The sequence below is a fragment of the Acomys russatus genome, chromosome 19 (genome assembly GCF_903995435.1).
Source record: "Acomys russatus chromosome 19, mAcoRus1.1, whole genome shotgun sequence".
NCBI classification, from domain to species: Eukaryota; Metazoa; Chordata; class Mammalia; order Rodentia; family Muridae; genus Acomys; species Acomys russatus.
Window position 1 is genome coordinate 16,905,195 of NC_067155.1, and position 20,296 is coordinate 16,925,490.

The 20,296-nt window shown below is 52.3% G+C and overlaps 2 protein-coding genes and 1 non-coding gene across 3 annotated transcripts; 2 read left to right on the plus strand and 1 right to left on the minus strand.

The window, feature by feature from the left end:
• Positions 1-1,406: 1,406 nt before the first annotated feature.
• Positions 1,407-9,433, minus strand: Snrpa (small nuclear ribonucleoprotein polypeptide A). Its single transcript, XM_051161924.1, has 6 exons — positions 9,325-9,433; positions 7,562-7,734; positions 6,043-6,219; positions 4,030-4,203; positions 3,508-3,596; positions 1,407-1,777 (listed from the first exon to the last, which is right to left on the minus strand). The coding sequence occupies exons 1-6, from the start codon at positions 9,395-9,397 to the stop codon at positions 1,618-1,620; spliced, it is 846 nt and encodes a 281-aa protein (XP_051017881.1). The 5' UTR covers positions 9,398-9,433; the 3' UTR covers positions 1,407-1,617.
• Positions 2,786-2,892, plus strand: LOC127204061 (U6 spliceosomal RNA). Its single transcript, XR_007832417.1, has one exon. It is a non-coding gene; the product is annotated as a U6 spliceosomal RNA (small nuclear RNA).
• A 1,451-nt stretch (positions 9,434-10,884) lies between the features above and the next one.
• Positions 10,885-18,736, plus strand: Actmap (actin maturation protease). The gene is made up of 6 exons (XM_051162653.1): positions 10,885-11,459; positions 14,780-14,848; positions 15,451-15,575; positions 16,587-16,716; positions 16,808-16,878; positions 18,365-18,736. Exons 1-6 carry the CDS (start codon positions 11,113-11,115, stop codon positions 18,700-18,702), a joined length of 1,080 nt encoding a protein of 359 aa, XP_051018610.1. The 5' UTR covers positions 10,885-11,112; the 3' UTR covers positions 18,703-18,736.
• Positions 18,737-20,296: the final 1,560 nt, after the last annotated feature.

The window sequence follows — 20,296 nt, forward strand, 5'->3', positions numbered from 1 at the left end:
CCACATGATGGCTCAGGTGCCCTCTTCTGGTGGGCAGGTGCACATACAAGCAAAACACTGTATACTTAATTAAATCTTAAAAGAAAAAAAAAAAAGCATGCACAAGCCAGCGGTGGTAACATGTGCCTTTAATCCTAGCACTTAGGAGGCAGAGGCAGTGAATTTCTGAGTTGGAGGCCAGCCTGGTCTACAAAGTGAGTTCCAGACAGCCAAGGCTACAGACAAATCCAGTCTGAGAGAAAAAGAAAACAAAACTATGACTTTCAGAGTGAGGACTAAGCCTGTCACCACACTAAGGCATCCCACAGAAGCATCCAGCGCAGATCTTTGCGCTGCACCCAGAAACGCGCTGACAGCTGACGTGCCTCCAGGTGCCTGGTCCAGGCCCCACTGGCTCAGCCTTTTCTTTTTCTGCCTTGTTCCGTCACTTGTCAAGGTCAGAGCAGGTGACTCAGGGAACCCTGAACTCTGAGCTGGCCAGGTTCTGGTCAGGGATGAAGATGAAATTGAACAACTCTACATGCCCAGTGCCCGAAACAAAGAGAGCCCAAGAGCTGAACCCTAGGGCACCTCAGGAGCTTTTCCTTCATCGCCCCAACTGTTCCCAGCCCTGGGGCTCCCACAACAGCAGCTCAGGCAGCCACGAACTCACGGCAAGCTTCCTGTCTCAGGCTTATAGGTACTAGGACCAATGGCCTAGCTAGCATCTTTGATTTTCACTTGCAAGTTTTCCTCAGCATCTACTGGGTACTCACCAAGCACGCCCTGAATCTGCTGGGTGCTATGTGCCGGCGTATGTGTGGGACACTGGGAACAAACATTATCATGGTATTAACAGAAGACCCCTTTTCACACAGGGGGAAAACAAAGCTCACAGTGGGGACATTACCTGCCCATTGGGTGGCAGCTAGGGATGTCCCAAACTGCACACTAGATGGGCTGACCACAGAACCCATGTGACAGGGCCATTAGGCCAATGTGGAGAGAGCCTTCCTCTTGCCTCTGTGCAGTAACATCAGAGCCCCTTAATGATGCAAGTGACAGCTTTGTCCTCCTTGTCCAAATGCCACAGGGTCAAAGTCTTCCTTGAGCCATTCCTCTTCCATGCAGCAGCAGGTGTATGACACGCTCCTGAAGCACAGTCTCCTCCTGCAGGACACACCTGCCCAACTGTACTCGGTCGTCTTGGTTCCCGCCCTCAATGATATGAGAGGAGAAAATTGACAAAGCTGTCAACGGACCTTAAGTGTGGTTAATATTGTTACACTTCTGTGTTTTCCAAGACTGTGAACTCAGAGGCCATAAGATCCAAACTCTTGATGTAAAGGGAACCAAGGAAGGAAAAAAACAAAAACAAAAACAAACAAACAAACAAAAAAACAAGACAGACAATAGTGGTGAAAAACAAACCTCAAAAAAGCCACTTTAATCACAACCTAACAGCGCCAGGTGCAATGTCTGGGGACAGACTCTGGGTACAATGCTGTGTGGCAACCACACACTCACTCGTGGCTCTGAGGAGGCCCTCAAGGGGGACTTACCTTCGGGGACTGTGCCAAGGGGGGGGGGAAGGGGCAGACCCCGAGCGGGAACTGGGGCACCCTGTGGGGAAAGGTACTACTTCTTGGCAAAAGAGATCTTCATGGCATTGTTTTGTGTGATCTTAAAGCCTTGCAGGGCATCGCGTGCTGCCCCAGCCTGTACTTCGTTGTCAAACTCCACAAAGGCGATGTCGTGCCGCCCAGGGACCAGACGCACCTCCTTGAAGCCAGGGAACCTGAGAGGAGGGAACAGCAGACCTCAGAGACACACCTCAGCATTGCCCTAAAATTTTGGCACCAAACTGACAGAGGCGAGAGAGGCTAAGCTGCCATAATGCGCAGCACAGACCCCATACCAAAAGATTACCTGGACAAAATAAAAAATGCAGAACCTCATCCATTTTAAAGTCTTAACAGTCACACAACCACAATGTGGAGCACACACAACCCTGGCACCCCTTCCTTCTTCCCAAGTCCATCCCCACTCCCAGAAACCCCTCGCCGCTCTCAGGCTCTTGTCTTCGCTTTGTTGAGACAGGGTCACTCTAAATAGCTCAGGCTGGCCTTCTGATCCTCAGCCTGAGATGCCATGCGCCTGCTGAACTCCCCGCCTCACTTCCTCCTGTTCAGTTGCCACCACTCTCACTAATATGCACTGTTTGGTGGAGACAGCACACCAGCTGCACTGGTTCCAGCTTTATTTGGTTTCTCAAAATTTCCTTCAGCATAATTCTGAAGAATGACTCAAACTGAGCGTGGTGGCACACACCTTTATATTCCCAGCACTCGGGAGGCAGAGGCAGGAGGATTGCTGTGAGTTCCAGGCCAGCCTGGTCTACAAAGTCCACGACAGCCAAGGCTACACAGAGAGACCCTGTTTCAAAAAATGGGGAAACAAAAAACAAAAACACAACAAAATAAAACAAATAAAAGAGCAACTCAAACCAAGTATGGCAGGTCACACCTGGGAGGTGGAGGCAGAAGGATCCCCAGCTCCTGGCTAGCCTGAGGTACACATCAAGATCAGGCCTGTGCTCTCCTAAGAAACGGTCTCTGATAAAGCAGAGGGAGGGCCTGGAATGGGTTCAGCAGCTACTTTCAGGACTGACCTAACAGGACCCAAGTTTGGTTCCCAGCACCAATGTCAGACAGCTCAAAACTGACTAAAACTCCAGCTCGGGAATACCGACACTTCTAGCACATATCCATGCACAGACACATGCACAATCAAAAATAAAATTAAGGTGCTCGCTTCGGCAGCACATATACTAAATTTGGAACAATACAGAGAAGATTAGCATGGCCCCTGAGCAAGGATGACACGCAAATTCGTGAAGCGTTGTTTATTTTTCAATTGAGATGTAAAATGAATAAATTAACAAAATATATTAAAAACAAAAAAATAAAATAAAAAAAAAAAAAAAAAAAAAAGGTGGGCAGGGACTTCAAATAAAACCTTCCAGCCGGGCATGGAGAGGCACGCCTTTAATCTGGGGGTGGGGGCCTTCCATGCTCCATGGCTGACTATCTCTGAAAGCTTTGAGATGGATATTGGGTACCACCCCCTCCAGCCCTCGAGGGTCCCACATAGCACAGGCCCCTGAACTCCCCCTCCTGCTTCAGCTTTCCCCATAGTGAGATGACATGCACACCCCACCCCCACCCCAGGCCTGATAGACATTTCTGTAAGAGGTGTGCTTGGAAACACGGCAACTAGGGAAACCCAGACCTATTCCACTCGCCAGTCCCTCCACTGAGGTGCACGGCCCATCCCACTGGCAGGCGCCAGAGTTCTAGCGGCCCAGCGGCCCTCGGAGGCTCAGCATTTTGCTGCTCTTTACTTTCCCCTTGTTCTGCACCTCTCAACGCAGCCCAGGATTTAAACTACTCACACAGCAGTGCCCACAGCATGGGAGCCCTCCCTGCCCACACCTTCCGCCGCTGGCCCCGCCCACCGGCCACTTACTGGTTGAAAAGCATGGAGAGCATGAGCTCATTGGTCTCCTCAGGCAGGTTGGTGAGGAACAGGATGTGATTGGGCGGATTCTCGGAGAGCTGTGAGGGGAGATGGCGCCGGTAAGCAGAGGGACCTTCAGAGAAGGCCTGGCACTGCGCTCTGCTCACCACTCCATTCAGTCTTTCTCACATGTCTCCTAATGCACACACTGCCACCTATCACCCCGCAGCCAGTGCCCCCAGAGGCTGCAGGCCAAGACCTCTCAGCTTTTGTCACTTCTGTGGCTGGGGCTAGGACAGGACACCTGGCTAGTACCCTAGTGCACACACTACACCTCGATGCAACCTTAGCTCAGCCTCATCCCGCTCGCCCAGAACAGCATTCGAGCCAACTTCTCTCTGTCCCAGGATGGCTTGGCACACACAGAGCTCAAGTCCAGTGCCACCCCCAGTGACTTAAGAGCCCCACGTAACGCTCCACTTCTGTTGGCAGATTATGCTTGAGACCTTGGGGTGGGGTGGGGTCACTTACAGGCTGGGCAGGCGGCATCTGGCCGGGCATGAGCTGCTGTGGCGGCATGGCCCCAGGAGGGATCTGGCCAGGAGCAAGGCCCGGTGGTGGGATCATGCCAGGTGGTGGCATATAAGGAGGCTGGCCTGGCATGTGGTGCATGATCCGGGGTGCCTGAGTCATCGGTGGCATTCCCTGAGGACAAAGAGTAGGAGTGATGGGCTACAGGTCACAGAAGCCAAGGCCACAGCGCCACAACACAAGAGGAGCAGAGAGAAAGCCTCACACTGAAAAGAGGAAAACAATACCCAATAAGCCCTAAAGGCAGAAAAATGACAACTTAAGTTCAAGGAGAAATGCTAAACCAGAAACAGCTTAATAAAAAAGTGCGTTTGTGTTGTATGTATTAAATTGTATGTATATAAGCCGGGCGTGGTGGCGCACGCCTTTAATCCCAGCAGCACTCGGGAGGCAGAGGCAGGCGGATCACTGTGAGTTTGAGGCCAGCCTGGTCTACAGAGTGAGTCCAGGATGGCCAAGGCTACACAGAGAAACCCTGTCTCGAAAAACCAAAAAAAAAAAAATAATAATAATAATAAAATAAAATAAAAAATAAAAATAAAAAAAAAAGAAGGAAAGAAAGGGAGGGAGGGAGGAGCCCTAGCAAGATGGCCCAGCAGGCTCTCAACCTGAGCTCACTCTCCAGGATCCACACAGGAGAGAATTGGCCATTGGAAGTTGTCTCTGGCCTCCACTCATGTCCCATGGCGTGAACACTCAGAAACACACAGTGAGAAAAATGTCATTTAAAAACAAAAAATAAATCAAAGATGCAGAGGCTGAGAAAGGAGGAAATGAGCAACGGGACAAACAGACGCACAGACGCCACCACCAGCTGCCAACCTCGACATAGCCAGGGGACCCTGAGACCAGGCCAACAAGCCGGAGACGAAGGGAGGGGCACAGGTCGCCATCTTTGCTATTGATGCCCAGAGCTTCTGGTGTCCTGCACAGAGTGACATTCCACTCCGCATGTACTCACCAACATCAAAGACAATTTAGATTCTTTTTAGACCCTTTATCGGGTCAGCTGTCACACTCAGGCCCATGATTCAGCTTGAGTTAGTGACATCAAACCCTTGATCCTCCCCCCTTACCCTCCCACGGCTGCTGCAGAGATCCACACCGGACAGTTTGTAGACTCTGTCATGCCTCATTAGCTACCTTTCTAGCCACAGGTCTACGGCAGGTCATCTTGAAGGCCGGAACTCTAGAGGCCGTCGTCAGTGCTGAACAACTCTCCTCCTAGCCCTGGGCTTGCTTGGCTAGCACGAACACCAGCAGCAGCAGCAGCAGCGTGCCCATGCTGGTTGGCCTGAGGTGAGCATGCAGACATCTATCTAATGGCACCACAGGAAACCTCCTACCCAGCAATGGTGGTTTCACCTTTGGACTGACTTCTATGTGTGACTTTCCAGTGTGACATATTTGCTTATTAACACAAAGAAACAAGTGGTTGCTCTTTACTCCTCCTGTCTGTAGGACTGAGGATTGAAGGTAGGCTCCCATTGGCCAAGTAGATTTGGGGGGGAGGGGGGATTTTTGAGACAGGGTCTCTCTGTGTAGCCTTGGCTGTCCTGACTCACTTTGTAGAGCAGGCTGGCCTCAAACTCACAGGGGCTACGGGCATGCCCACCATAGCTGGCCTAAATAGATGATTTTTTTTTTTAACTTTAAATTTGCCCATTATTTCAAACATCAGGCTGGTAAATTTTGACTTTCTACAAAGACACGGAAGCACGCACACAACACACTGAAGACAAGACAGACAAAACAAAACCCAAACCAAGGAAGGAAGCCAGAAGGCTGACCTGCAAACCCACACGCGCACACAGGGACAGGCATTCAAGAGACCCTCCATCCACATGGCTCTCCCGGCCCAGCGGGACACCCGCCCTCACTCTACCCTCACAGGAAGCTGCGTGGCTGAGGACAGCCTGGCAGTGAGGGGCACTCCTCTGCACGCTGGCTTACCGGCACAGGCTGGACGGCCCCCACCACAGGGGCAGCCGCCCCGCCCTGCACAGCCTTCTTGGCAGCTGGCGTCTCCTGGCTCTTGGGCTTCCTCTTCTCTCGCTTGCGGTCCCTCTCCACAAAGGTGCCCTTCATCTTGGCTATGATGTCTGAGTCCGTCTTGGCATATTGGATGCGCTGCCAATCAAAGCAGAGAGGCCAAGGGTGTGACAATCAGAGGGGAATTGCTAGAGTTCCAAATGACCCTCCCAAGGAGCTTGTAGGGACTGCTTGGCGACATCTTCCTCATCTGTAAAATGGGGATATTTTCCACTTGGCAGGACTGTCATAGTACCCAGAAGCAGCAGGTAACTGTAAGCTGGGTTATGAGCTTACAAGCTCTCCCATAAGAGCCCACAACATCTGCTCAGACCCATATTTAAACAACTTTGGGGCAGGATCTCACAATATAGTCTAGTTAGCCTAGGGTGCCCTATGTGGAACAGACTGTCCTAGAACTCAAAGATCCATTTGCTTGACAATAAGTAATTTTGTTTTGATTTTTTTTTTTTTTTTTTTTTTTTTTTTTTTGGTTTCCCAAGACAGGGTCTCTCTGTGTAGCCTTGGCTGTCCTGGACTCACTCTGTAGACCACGCTGGCCTCAAACTCATAGCGATCCACCTGCCTCTGTCTCCCCAGTACTGGGATTAAAGGCCTGTGCCACCACAGCCTGGCCAGTAACTTTGTTTTTTAAAGTCCCGTGCTCAGAAGATGGCCTGGAGTGCTGCAAAGGGAACTCTTCAGATACATTGGCAGCAGAACCACAAAGGGCTGGGAAGCAAACCCCACGGTCACCTGGAACTCCCAGCAAGGACCAGCCAGGAAGCTAAGGGAAGAGAAAGCTCGGCCTGCGGTGCTAGCTCAAAGAGACAAGGCACAATGACACTAGGTTCCACTTCTGCCAGCCACACCAAGGAGGACTGGAGGAGAAGGTAAGGTCACAAGGACAAAAGGCGACCCTTTGTGCTTTTCTAGGAAGCTGAGTGTTATAATATGTGATGAGACCTCTCAAAAGACCCGTGGTGTGGTGCCAAGCCTGGGGTGGATGGAGGAGCACGTGGAGCCAAGGGATGGTGGTTAGGACAAGGCTCACCACAGAGCTGGGTGATACAAGGCAGCAGTGACAGAACCTTCTGCAGGGATGGAAGAAAGGCAGCGTTTCGAGAATCCTTTGTTCACTTTGGTTTGGGCCTATTTTCATAGTTTTAGGCAGGCTCCCACTCTGTAGTCTAGGTTGGGTTGGAACTCTTGGCAATCCTCCTGCCCTAGCCTCCTACATGTAGGCATAAGCCATCATGCTCAGCTTCTTGATCACTTTGTGTCCCCACAGCTCCAATATAGGGACACTACAGGCCACAGCAGGTCCACACCCACCCAGTCCCCCACAGCACACAAACGTGTAAACTTGCACATGTACACACAAACATAAACTTACACCATGTACACACAAACACACAAGCTCCTCATTCAGGACGCTCACCATGGGCTTGTCATAGAAGGGGAAGCCCTGCATGGAGCGCAGGGCGTTGGTGGCGCTGCTGACCTCCTTGAAGATGACGAAGGCCTGGCCCCTCATCTTCAGGCTCCGAGACACCAGGATATCCAGGATCTGACCAAACTGGGAGAAGATGGCGTACAGGGACTTCTTGAGCTCTGCATCCGGGGGAGACAAGGCACACTGCGACGATGCAAGGCACACTGCGACGACGCAAGGCACACTGCGACGACGCAAGGCACACTGCGACGCAAGGCTTGGGCACTGTGTCCTGGCACATGCACGAGCCTTAGAGTACAGACAGCCCAAGTAAGCAGCCACCAGCCAACTGACAGAATACCCAGAATACTAGCTCAAGAACCCAAATAAAGAAACAGCCAAAAGCCACTCAAATGGACACATCTACAGGTCCCCACAAGATATGGACACTACACACCTGTACATGTACTATTCAAAGAGCAGACACTCCTTTTCACCAACAGGTCTCCAGCTAAGCTAGCCTTCCAGGCCTTTCTTACGCCTGACATGCGATGTATGTTCATTTTGAGGGAGGGTCTGATTCTACAGCGCGAAAACTCTGAGCAACCCTCCTTTTTCACCCTCTGAATCACAAGCATGCTCTCCTACTCTGACACACTTCAGCACTCACACTCTCCTCATGGGATGTCATTTTCCTGACATTTCCACGACTGTCCTCTTCTAGACACTTAAGTCTCAGCATCCACCTGTCGCCTCCAGGAGGCCCTCTCCAACCGCACTGCCCACACGGTCCCTTGTGTCCCTCTCCTCACCCTGCCCGTCTTCTCCTGTCAAAGCCAGAAGAGGGTGTCATGCGCCCTGCAACTGGGAAGCAACCCAGATGCTCTGGATGACCAGGCAGTGCTCTTTAGCCAGGCCAGGCTCATTTCCTTAGCTGCTGAGGCTTAAACCCCAGAGCCTTCCCCCACGCTAGGCAAGACTAACAGCAGCTACATTCTTCAATCCTTTTGGAGACAGGGTCTTGCTATGTGGCTTAGGCTGGTCTGGAGCTCAAGACCCTCCTGCCTCCAGCTCCTGAGTGCTGGGATCACAGGCCTACACCACTACACCCTAAGAGAAACGAGTTGCCTTTGGTTTCTTTTTTACTTGTCCTGACCACGTTGCCCAAACCGGCTTCAAACTTCCACTCTTCCTGAGTAACAGATCTACAGTCTTCTGTCAATCAGACCAGGCTAAGAATTTGCTTAAGCAAAATTCCACACTCGTGTCCCATTTTTCCTGCTATTTGATCTCAGGCATGTTATGCCATCCAACTTCAAATTTCTTTTTCTTTTCGGGTTTCTCTGTGTTAGCCTTGGCTGTCCTGGACTCGCTTTGTAGACCAGGCTGGCCTCGAACTCAGAGATGCGCCTGCCTCTGCCTTCCCAAGTGGCTGGGACCTCCCGTGCGCCACAGCCACCACCACCCAGAGAGGCCAGCGGTCAGTCTCAAGATAACCAACTGATAGAAAGATCCTGAAAAGCTTCCTCCTAGAAAGAAGGGATCCGTGGGCTAAAACGCACAGACCGTCAACAACGCACAGATTAAAGGGCAGAGTGTAAAACGGTTAAGTAAGGGTGTGCTGCAAACCAAGGAAGCAGTACAAAGGCCAACATTAACTTTGGACAGAGTGAATGGGGAAGGCTGAGGAAGAAAAGTGGGTGCTACAGGTAAAAAGGGGTCGGCGCAACGTGAGATCTCGTAGAGTCCAGGCTACCCCGAGAACTCACCATCTTTCTTGATCTTCTCATTGAGATTGTTGATATAAATAGTGTGGTTGGGACGAGTCTCGGGAACTGCCATGGTGTGCGATGTTCAGGTACACTTCAAGAGGAGGGAAAAGGGAGACTTTAGCGTAACGTTTCCCCAAATTCTTTGTTCCAAAGCGCCGATGGGGGTCTGTGCAGGGATCTGTCTTCCAAGAGGAAGTAGGGTAGGACCGGAACGGGGGAAGGATGGCACAGCTTGGCAACAAAGCCAGCGTCGGACTCCGCTTCTCCAGCCCCGCGTGCTAAAGGAGGTCTAGAGAGGTTAACTACAAATCCCAGAATGCTCCACGAGTCCCGGCAGGCGGAGCATACCGAGCGGCGCTTGCCATTAGTCCACGCGCGCGAAAGGCGTCCCGGGAGGTGAAAATAAAAAGGACCCGGATGTGGGAGCCAGTTAAGAAAAGTAGGGACCGATTTGGGACATCCTGGTCTTTCAGAGAGAGGCCTCCCGACATGACGCTCCCGAAGGCCCGACGCCAAGTGCTCCGCCCGCCTCCCCGGGGCCGAGGGCCGTCCACACCCGCGGGAACCCACCACCTGAGTCGCCTCTCCCGCCGACAGCGCCCTCCCGCGAGCTAACCACCGCGCGCGGACGCAGATCCCGCCTTTAGCGGGAGACCCCGCCCCCTGGGCCCAGCGCGAACGGACCAATCAGAGAAGGCCTTTCCGAAGCCACACCTCTCCCCTTTCCGTCGGCGGCCCCGAGTCACGTGATCACTCGGTAGCGGCGTCCTGGCCGCCAGGCGCCCCCCCCCCCCCCACGTGGGCGGAAGAAGGACAGATGGCGGCCGGCATGGTGTAAGTTCCTGGCTTCTGTTCTCTAGTCTAGCGGTATATAGCAAGTTAGTCAGTCGGCCCTTGAACGCGGAATTGCTGCGACTCTCAATGCTTCCCGGCTGATTCCACTACGCTGCCCACCCACCACTAGGCTGTTTTCTCAGCCACGGTCCCCATTTTTAACCTCTAGTTATTATTATTTTTTTTAAGCCTTTATTTTTATTTTATTTTTAAAGATTTATTTATTTACTTTATGCATATGAGTGCTCTATCTGCATGCACACCGCATGCCGGAAGAGGGCGTCAGATCACATTATAGATGGGCGTGAGCCACCCTGTGGTTGCTGGGAGTTGAACTCAGGACCTCTGGAACAGACAGCGCTCGTAACCACTGAGCCATCCCTCCAGCCAGTGACTTCTAGTTCTTAAGGTCAACCACGGCGTCACAGATTCTGGCCTGGGATGTGAGGTGGGTAAGTCTCTTCCTCACAACACATCTGAACTTCAGAAGTGACCAGAACTAGCTTAGCTCCAGCAGATGATACGACGCCTACAAAATTTCCCCCGACACAGCCCTAGCACAAACCGCCCTTTGGAATCCTTCATTATTCGATTTAGCCCAGTTTCTCTTTCTACTGTTTCAAATACTAAACCAGGTTCCCCTAGACCAACTGGGCAGGCAGCATAGTCTACAATTCAGTTCTAATTTTACTTTTTTTTTTTTTTTTTTTAAAACACAGGTCTCAATGTGCAGGCCTGACTATCACATCCAGTTATTTTAATACAACGCCTCTAATCCCAGCACTCGGGGAGGCAGAGGCAGGCCGATCTCTGTGAGTTCGAGGACAGCCAAGGCTACACAGAGAAACCCTGTCCGCGAAAAGAAAGGAAGAAAGCAACTGAAAATCTCTATCCTTGAGATTTGGGGAGATCTTTCTCATTCTCGCTTCAGATCTTCCCGAAGACCCCAAAATGACTTCTCCGTGCTCTTTGCCCCTAAAACCCACAATCCCCCCAATAATTCAAGAGACCCAAGACCCCAGCGCTCTGCCTCCTTTACCCCCAAGTCCCCTGGACTTAGCTTTGTCACCCCCTGCCTGTGGTCCCCAGGCTTCTGTCCCAACCCTACCCCCTCCCCCACCCCCTTCCTCTCCCCCTCCCCCGCCATCTCCCCCTCCCCCCTCTGCCCTGGAGGCTGGTCTCCCTCGCGTCTACGGCCTGGAGAGCAGCCGGCTCCTGAAGGAGGCCTTGGAGAAGGCTGGCCCAGTCCCCAAAGGCAAAGAAGATGTGAAGAGGCTCCTGAAGCTGCAACGAGACCGGTAGGTGGGGTCTCCAGCCCCCCCCCCCCCCCCGCCCCAATGGCATGAGAGCAACAGCATAAGCACAGGTCTGCAGGAAGGACAGTGTTCGTTCGTGTCAAAGAACTAGGAAGGAAGAGCTGGGCCAGCTAGGCCAGCAGCAGCCCACGCAGTATGGTGGGCTGCGTGAAGGGAGTTGGGCTGTCCTGAGCTCTCTGGTGAGCCAGGGGAAGGCTTCGCTCAGAGAGGAAAGCTGCTTTGAGGAGTGGAGATCTTTTTATTTTATTTTACTTTTTGGGTTTCCAAGACAGGGTCTCTCTGTGTAGCCCTGGCTGTCCTGGACTTGCTCTGTAGACCAGGCTGGCCTCGAACTCACAGCGATCCTCCTGCCTCTGCCTCCCGAGTGCTGGGATGAAAGGCCACCACACCCAGCAAGGAGTGGAGATCTTGAGTCCAGCGTCCCAGGGAGAGAGTGATGAATCCAGGGACACAGCAGTGAGGGAAGAGGATAGAGAAGAGACCACAGGCCCTTGTCCAGATTGATAAGGAAACCCCTAGTGCTGGCATAGTGGTGCATGCTAGTAACCCCAGAGCTCAGGAAGCTGAGCTGGGGTCGAGTTCCAGTCCAGCCTGAGCTTCATGTTGAGACTCTGACTTGGAAGCAAGGAAACCGGATTCTTAAAACTCTGCAAATACGTTTATAAGGTACGCCAAGTCCCCGCAGCCACTATTACGCAAACTGAATGCAGATACCCATCACACCACATAGGTAGTGCCTGCCAGACCCTAAAGGGTTTACTTTGCTTGTTTCTCAGTGGGTTGTTTTTGGTCTGTTTGTTCGTTTTGTTTTGAGACAGGATTTCTCTGTGTTAGCCTTGGCTATCTTGGACTCTCTTTGTAGATCAGGCTGGCCTCGAACTCACAACAATCTACCTGCCTCTGCCTCCCGAGTGCTGGGATTAAAGGCGTGCGCCACCACGCCCAGCTCAATGGTTTTATTTTGTGTTGGGGGGGTCGGTTTTAAGACAGGGTTTTTCTGTGTAACCTTAGTTGTCCTGGACTCACCTAGTAGACCAGGCTGGCTTTGAACTCACTGAGATCTGAGTGCCTCTGCCTCTGCCTCCTGAGTATTGGGATTAAAGGTGTATGCCACCACTCCCAGCATGTGTTTGGTTTTTCGAGATAAGGTTTCTCTGTGTGACCTTGACTGTCCTGGAACTCACTCTATAAACCAGGCTGGCCTGGAACTCAAAGAGATCCACCTGCCTCTGTCTCCTGAGCACGAAGATTAAAGGCTACCGCCGCCCGGCTTGGTTGGATTTTCTGGCTTTGGGTTTTGAGGATTTGTTTGTTTTGTTTTTGAGACAGGATCTCATGTAGCTCAGGCTAACCTCAAACTTGCTATGTAGCTAACCACACTGTGTTCCTCCACTTCAGGAGATTATAGATATGTATGCACTCCCACCCCCGCTGATAGGTGGAGGTGGTATGAGACGGGGTCTGTCTGTGTAGCTCTGGCTAGCCTGGAACTCACTTTGGAGACTAGGCTAGCCTTGAACTCACAGACATCCACCTGTCTTTACCTCCAAAGTACTGGAAGTAAAGGCGTGTACCACCATACTGGCCTGCTGTTTTACTTTTGATGCAGTGTCACACTAGCCCAGGCTGGCCTGAACTCATGGCGGTCCTGCCTTTGCTTCCGAAGTGCTGATATTGCAGGCGTGAGTCACCACGGCTGGCTGAGTCTTTAAATATCTGTTGCTCTCAGCATCTTGATGGGATAAGAACTGTTACTGTCCTATTGAGAAAGACCAGAGTCTTAAGAGACATAGGAAGAAGAGCTCAGTGGTTGAGAACATCTGCTGGTTCAGGTCCCAGCACCCAGACGCTGTGACTTACAGCCATCACGCCAGCTCCAGAGGATCCAGCACGTCTCCTCCTCCGAGGACCACACGAAAAAAAGCTGAAGCTCCCACTCAGCCACGGTGCAAAGGAAGGAGAGGTCTCCATTTGAACTCAAATAGGGGGTGATTGAAATGAGCTAAGTTACTATACATAAATGCAGGGCCACCATGGGGTGTAGGGAGAGGGACACAGAGAGGAGAGGGAGCCAGGAACCAAAATGGATCATAGAGTGAAGGGCCTCTGCAAAAGGGGGAGCACCCCCCCCCCCCCAGCTAGGTAGTTCAGGGTAGAGGGCAGGGTATGCCAGCTACGCCCTGCAGCGGGTTGGGACCTAGGGATGCCTGAAGCTAACCAGGGGACTCCATTCTATCTACCCTGCTGTAGTCAGGAGCTCTCTCACCCTGAGAACCTGGAATGTTACATGTGAGCCTCCCCATCACCACCCTGGCCTTGCCCTCTCACTGGCCTTGGAATAGGAAAAACAAGCATACGGCCTCAGGGACCCAGATCACTGGAACCACGTGGCTACCTCAGGATAGAGCTGAACAGGCCTGCCGAGATTCAGCTAGGTGTCTCTCGGGCCGCAAGCACATTGCCACTTTGTTTTATTCAAGGCTGTGTTAAAGTTTTTATGGTGTGTGTGTGTGTGTGTGTGTGTCCCCTTCCACCATGTGGGTCCCGGGTAGTGTGGTGTGTGTGTGTGTGTCCCCTTCCACCATGTGGGTCCCGGGTAGTATGTGTGTGTGTGTGTGTCCCCTTCCACCATGTGGGTCCCGAGTAGTGTGTGTGTGTGTGTGTGTCCCCGTGTCCCCTTCCACCATGTGGGTCCCGGGTAGTGTGTTGTGTGTGTGTGTGTGTGTCCCCTTCCACCATGTGGGTCCCGGGTAGTGTGTTGTGTGTGTGTGTGTCCCCTTCCACCATGTGGGTCCCGGGAATTGAACTCAGGCTGTCAGGCTTAGCAGCAGGCACCGTCATCCACTGAGCTATGCTATACCCCCAGTGTCTGATGGCGAGAATAATCAGGCCCTGGTCAGAGTAGCACACCTTTAATCCCAACACTGGGGAAACTGAGGCAGAAAAGTTGCCATTGGAAGGAGGCTAGCCTAGGCTACATTTGGAGCTAATGTCTACAAAAAGCAAAAACAAACCTTAGCATTTGGGTGTAAACCATACCACCTTCTAGAAACATCTTCGGGTAAAGCTTCATGCCTCCTGGTTGCATAGGCTCTGCGTCTGCTCTTTGTCTTTCAAGACCCGAAAGGAGCAGCAGGAAACAGGAAAAACAATTATTTCCCCCCACCAGATGTGGAAACAGGCTTGGTGGGGTGGGGGTGCTGCCTCAGCAAGGGAGAAGACGGGAGCTGCTACCTGCCCAGGAGGCTGCCAGGGCGTCTCAGAGCTGTTCCCCGTGACTTATCTTTGTTTCTCTGCTTCAGGTTTCGAAGTGACTTGCAATGGGTCCTCTTCTGTGCTGACCTGCCATCACTCATCCAAGAAGGCCCTCAGTAAGGGCCCATTTCTCCCGCCATGGGGGGGTGGGGGGGTGCTGCGGTGTTCTAAGGCCAAGCTGGCAATGTGGGACAGGTGCTTTCCCCCAGGCGTCGTGGGGAGGGAGGCTCTACATTGTGTGTGTGTGTGTGTGTTTGTGTGTGTGTGTGTGTAGGGCGGGTATGTGTGTTTGTGTGTGTGTGTGTGTGTGTGGAGGGCGGGTATGTGTGTGTGTGTGTGTGTGGAGGGCGGGTATGTGTGTGTGTGTGGAGGGCGGGTGTGTGTGTGTGGAAGGCGTGTGTGTTTGTGTCTGTGTGTGTGTGTGTGTGTGTGTGTGTGTGTGTGTGTGTGACACAGAAGGACCATTCAGAAGAGCAAATGCATGAAGACTATTCCAGTGAGTGCACAGACAGATGAGCGTTGTCTGTCTCTTTCCCTCCACTTTGGTTTCTGTTCCCCAAGTGCCCAAGTTTGTCCCCACCTTCCAGCCTGTTTTCCTGACCTGGTGTGAGCAGGAAGACAAGTCCCCCGCAGCACACCTCCCCCTCCTCTGTGGGCAGGCAAGTTCGGTAAAGACACGGGCATGTGCTACAGAGCAGGCGCGCTCTCTCTCCCCCAGGTGTGGACTGGTGGCCTTGTGGATGGCAGGAGCTCTCCTGTCCACCCCCGGCAGTGTCTCTCTGGAAAGACTGGTGCAGGTGGCCATGGAAAGAGGCTACACAGCGCAGGGAGAGATGTTCTCTGGTGAGTTGGCTGGGAAAGACTGAGTTCCACTGGCTCTTCCCTAGGAGGGTCAAAAGAGGCCAGCTGAGGTGCATGAGGGGGCATCATCCTTCTCCTGGCCTACGGCTGTCAGGAGAAGTCAAGCCAGGCAGCCTAAGTTGTAAGCCCAACTCTCACCATCTCTGTGGCTAAGTGTTTAATCAACTGATCGTCTATCTTAATGCCTCTTTTGTTTGTTTTGTTTTTTGAGACAGGGTTTCTCTGTGTAGCCTTGGCTGTCCTGGACTCACTTTGTAGACCAGACTGGCCTCGAAGTCAGAGAGATCTGCCTGCCTCTGCCTCCCAATGCTGGGTTTAAAAGCGTGCGCCACCACTCCCAGCACTATGCCTCACATTTTTGGTTGTTTGGTTTGGGGTTTTTGTTTTTAATTGGGGGGTTGTTTGTTTTTCTTTTGAAGTATTGGGATTTAAACTCACAGCCATAATGCTTGCTAGGCAGGGGCTCTAACCACTGAGCCACACCCCAGCCCCTCACTGGGAGATTCTAGGCAGGGGCTCTCCCACTGTGCTCTATTTCCAGCTATGTTTTTATTTTATTTTATTTTATTTCTTTTGAGACATGGGCTCACTAAATTACGTGGCCTGGTCTTGAATTCACTGGGTAGCCCAGGCAGACATTGAACATCTGATAGTCCTAATTCAACCTCTGAAATAGCTGGGATTACAGGTCTACGCCGTCAGGCCCAGCTTGTGCCTCAATTTCTGATTTGGATAAATGATAAGCCCTTTTAAAAGGATTCTCGAGCCGGGCGTGGTGGCGCACGCCTTTAATCCCAGCACTCGGGAGGCAGAGGCAGGCGGATCGCTGTGAGTTCGAGGCCAGCCTGGCCTACAAAGTGAGTCCAGGACAGCCAAGGCTACACAGAGAAACCCTGTCTCAAAAAAAAAAAAAAAAAAAAAAAAGATTCTCATCCATATATTTATTGATTTATTTATTTTCACTCTCCCTTCCTCTTTCTCTTCCTTCTCCAGTGGCTGACATGGCCAAACTGGCCCAGGAAACTTTGGGCTGCCAGGCTGAGGTCCTCTTTGGTGGCCTGGGTGGTCCCAACAGAGATCGGGTGCTGCAACACCTCATCACCGGACATCCCCTGCTCATCCCGTATCCCAGGGCCTGGGGGGGAGTGGGGCAAGGGTGGTGAAGGGCGGGACCCAGGGCCACGCCACAGCTTGGACCTTAACACCAGCTCCAGCTATGATGAGGATTTCAACCACGAGCCGTGTCAGAGGAAAGGCCATAAGGCACACTGGGCAGTGAGCGCAGGTGGGTCCCCGACCTTTGCCCCTGCATGCTGCTCCCTAGAGCACTCCATCCATTGTTAACTGTTCATATTGTATCGTCACCGATGGTGCTGGCCAGGCACAGAGTGTGAGCCACAGCTCGGCCACCTCTTTCCCATACAATGCCCGGCAGGCGTCAGGTCCCTCAAGTATCTGCCAGTTATGATTTCCCTCACACAGGCTCACAGCACAGGGAGTGAAGGGCTCCGGGCACAGCCCAGCCTCTGCCTCTTCAGACTCCGTAGTTCTGCCTAAATTTCTTTCTCTGGGCTTCTTGCCTACCTGGAAAATGAAGAGGTGGGGGAGGGGTGTTAGCTTCTCTCACAGAAGCTGTAGCTCACAGAAACAGGTTAAGGGGCTCAAGGGAGACCTGACGAAAGGGAAGGCATGACAGCCCGTGGCTCTGCCTGTAGCTCGTCTTTGCTACTTTGTGGGTTCTTTTCTTTCCCATCTTTGATCACCCGGTTTCACCCCTATCACTAGATAGAACAGAAATAAGGAGAGAGAGCGGCCAGAATCTGAGGTCTTTCTTCTAGTTTCTTCTCTGAGCACGACTGACAACCTGCAGCCAACCCTCTGAATGACCAGCCACTACCCACTCCACTCTCTGGGTGCCCGAGCATTTATATACCCTCTGGAAAATTCCCAGCATTCCTAATGGCATACAGTCACAGAAGCTATCTGCGGCTGGCAAACCACGCTGCTGCTAGAGCAGGAGGCCAATCACAGCTGCTGTGGCCGGTCCAAAGCAGCCCCACATCCCCACACCTGGGATTAAGACAAAAACATATTCTTAGATTTCTTTGTTTTTCTGAAGAAACAGAAATTCCAGAATTCGCACCACATTAGCCAAAGATAGCAGGAACCTGAGGTACAGCTCACTAGTTCTTGGTTGACCAGGAAGCAGAGAGCTCCACCCGGAAATGGAGACTGGACTATAACCCTGCACCTGCACTTGAGCCCCACCGCAGTGATGCCCGTCCTCTAGCAGGGTCCCCCACCTGCAGCCCAGAGCCCCCAGCGTTTCAACATCAGTGGGCATTGCACGTGCAGGCAGGAATGGAGGCGACTCTGCCTTCTTTTAGAGCTGCCTGGTCAGCACGTGACTCCCCTGGACCATGGTTCATGCCGTTCACATCTCTGTCAGCAGCACAGTCATCCCCCCTGCCCGGAAGAAGGGTGCATTTGTGTGCATCAGGCCAGACAGAGGCTCTGCGTGCCAGGTCTCTGCATGGGCGTCTGGCCTTGAGTGCTGCTCTCTGTGTGGGTCTCTCTGGGGCAGCCAGGGATGTTGGGGTTTTCTTAGCTCCAATGCTGTCTTGACCTTCAATGTGCTGCAAGAGGCAGGACTTAAGGTACCAGAGGGCCGGCGGCCCTGCTGAATACCCACAGAGCCCAGCTAACCTTTTGATAGCAGGGCAGCCCCTGGCTGTAGCCTAAGCAACTCACATCCTCTTCCTGTCCCCCAGGGGTCCTGATAGGTGTGCAGAGTGTGCCAAGCCCTGGCTACATTGAAGACTCTGAGTTGCCAGGCCTCTTCCACCCAGTACCTGGGGCACCCCACCAACCACCATCCTTCCCAGAGGACAGCTCCCCAGGTGCCATCTATCTTCTCTCCAAGCAGGGCAAGAGTTGGCATTACCAGCTGTGGGACTACAACCAAGTCCGGGACAGCAACCTGCAGCTGACAGACTTCTCACCTGCCAGGGCCGCTGATGGGCGGGTGTATGTGGTGCCTGCCGGTGGGGTACAGGCTGGCCTCTGTGGCCAGGCGCTGTTGCTCAGACCACAGGAGCAGAGTCATTGAACTTGTCTCCATCACCATTGGAGTGCCTCAACTTCATCCCCTTGTGTGACACTTGACCTCCTGCCTGGGAAGTGTTCACAGGATCACCCCATCTCTGGAGCCAAAAGCTTGAGCACTGTCCAAAGTTTAAACAGGTTCTTCCAGGATCAAGCATTCATTTGCTTAAGGGAGACTTGTTTTTATGGAGGATTGGTTTGGTTTGGTTTGGGTTTTGGTCTTTCGAGACAGGGTTTCAACTGTGTAGCCTTGGCTGCCCTGGACTCTTGGTAGACCAGGCTGGCCTCGAAATCACAGCGATCCGCCTGCCTCTGCCTCCCAAGTGCTGGGATTAAAGGCGTGTGCCACCACACCAGGCAGATTTTTGTTTTTTAAAGCATAATCTCTGCCTTGGGGTGGTGGCACTTGCTTCTAAATGCAGCACTCTGAAGGAAGAACAGCAGTTCTTAACCTGTGGGTCGTGACCCCTTTTAGGGGTATCAAATGACCCTTTCACAGGGATCCACCACTCATAACATTAGCAAGATGATAGTTATGACGTAGCAATGAAAATCATTTGATAGTCGGAGGTCACAGCATCAGGAAGGTAAAGAAGCACTGAGGGGGGCTGGAGAGAGGGTTCAGCACTTGAGAGCACTGACTGCTCTTCCAGAAGACCTGGGTTCAGGTTTCAGCACCCTCATGGCCGCTCACAACCTTCTGTAACTCCAATCTCTGACACACACATGCAAGCTAAACGCCAATGCACAAAAAAAATAAATTATTTATATATATAGAACCATTGAGGTAGTGGTAGACAGGTCTCTGAGTTTGGGACCAGCCTGATGGACACAGTTAGTTCTAGGCCAGCCAGGGTCACATAGTTAGACTGTCTCAAAAAGCAAACACAGGGTCTCACTACGTACTCTGGATGACTAGAACTCTCTATGTAGTAGATGAGGTTGATGTCAACCTCACAGATCTACCTATCTTTGCTTCCGGCATGTTCCTCCCTACTCAGCCTAGAGGAAATTTCGTTTTGGTTTTTTTGAGACAGGGTTTCTCTGTGTCACTCTGGCTGTCCTGGATCTCACTCCGTGGACCAGTTTGGCCTCAAACTCAAGAGATCCACCTGCTTGCCGGGCATGGTGGTGCACGCCTTTAATCCCAGCACTTGGGAGGCAGAGGCAGGTGGATCACTGTGAGTTCGAGGCCAGCCTGGTCTACAAAGTGAGTCTAGGACAGCCAAAGCTATCACAGAGAAACCTTGTCTTGAAAAACCAAAAAAAAAGAAGAAAGAGATCCACCTGCCTCTGCCTCCCGAGTGCTGGGATTAAAGGGGTGCGCCACTGCCACCTGGCTTAGAGGAAGATTCTTGATAACTCAGACCCTAGTTGTGGCCCTCCCACCTGAATGTGACATCCATTGGTCTCTCTTTTGGAGCCCCCTTTCAGGCTGCCAGCTCTCTGGGCATCTTCAGGAGCCTGGCCCTGCCGTGTGCTCACAGGGCAGCAATTAATCCAGCTCTCTTCCTGGTGCATTCACCACTATTGCTCAGCTGCCTGACAGCTGCCAACACCAGCCCTGAGGTGAGGCGATGCTCATACCGCCTGAGCTG

Coding starts and splice junctions, on each gene's coding strand:
- Actmap (XM_051162653.1), top strand. CDS start 11,113: ATGACTTCTCCGTGCTCTTTGCCCCTAAAACCCACAATCCCCCCAATA. Junction 15,576..16,586: donor GCAGGGAGAGATGTTCTCTG/GTGAGTTGGCTG, acceptor TTCCTTCTCCAG/TGGCTGACATGGCCAAACTG. Junction 16,717..16,807: donor GGACATCCCCTGCTCATCCC/GTATCCCAGGGC, acceptor CACCAGCTCCAG/CTATGATGAGGATTTCAACC.
- Snrpa (XM_051161924.1), bottom strand. CDS start 9,397: ATGGCAGTTCCCGAGACTCGTCCCAACCACACTATTTATATCAACAAT. Junction 6,220..7,561: donor CCTTCTATGACAAGCCCATG/GTGAGCGTCCTG, acceptor TTTGATTGGCAG/CGCATCCAATATGCCAAGAC. Junction 4,204..6,042: donor GGGCCGTCCAGCCTGTGCCG/GTAAGCCAGCGT, acceptor CTTTGTCCTCAG/GGAATGCCACCGATGACTCA.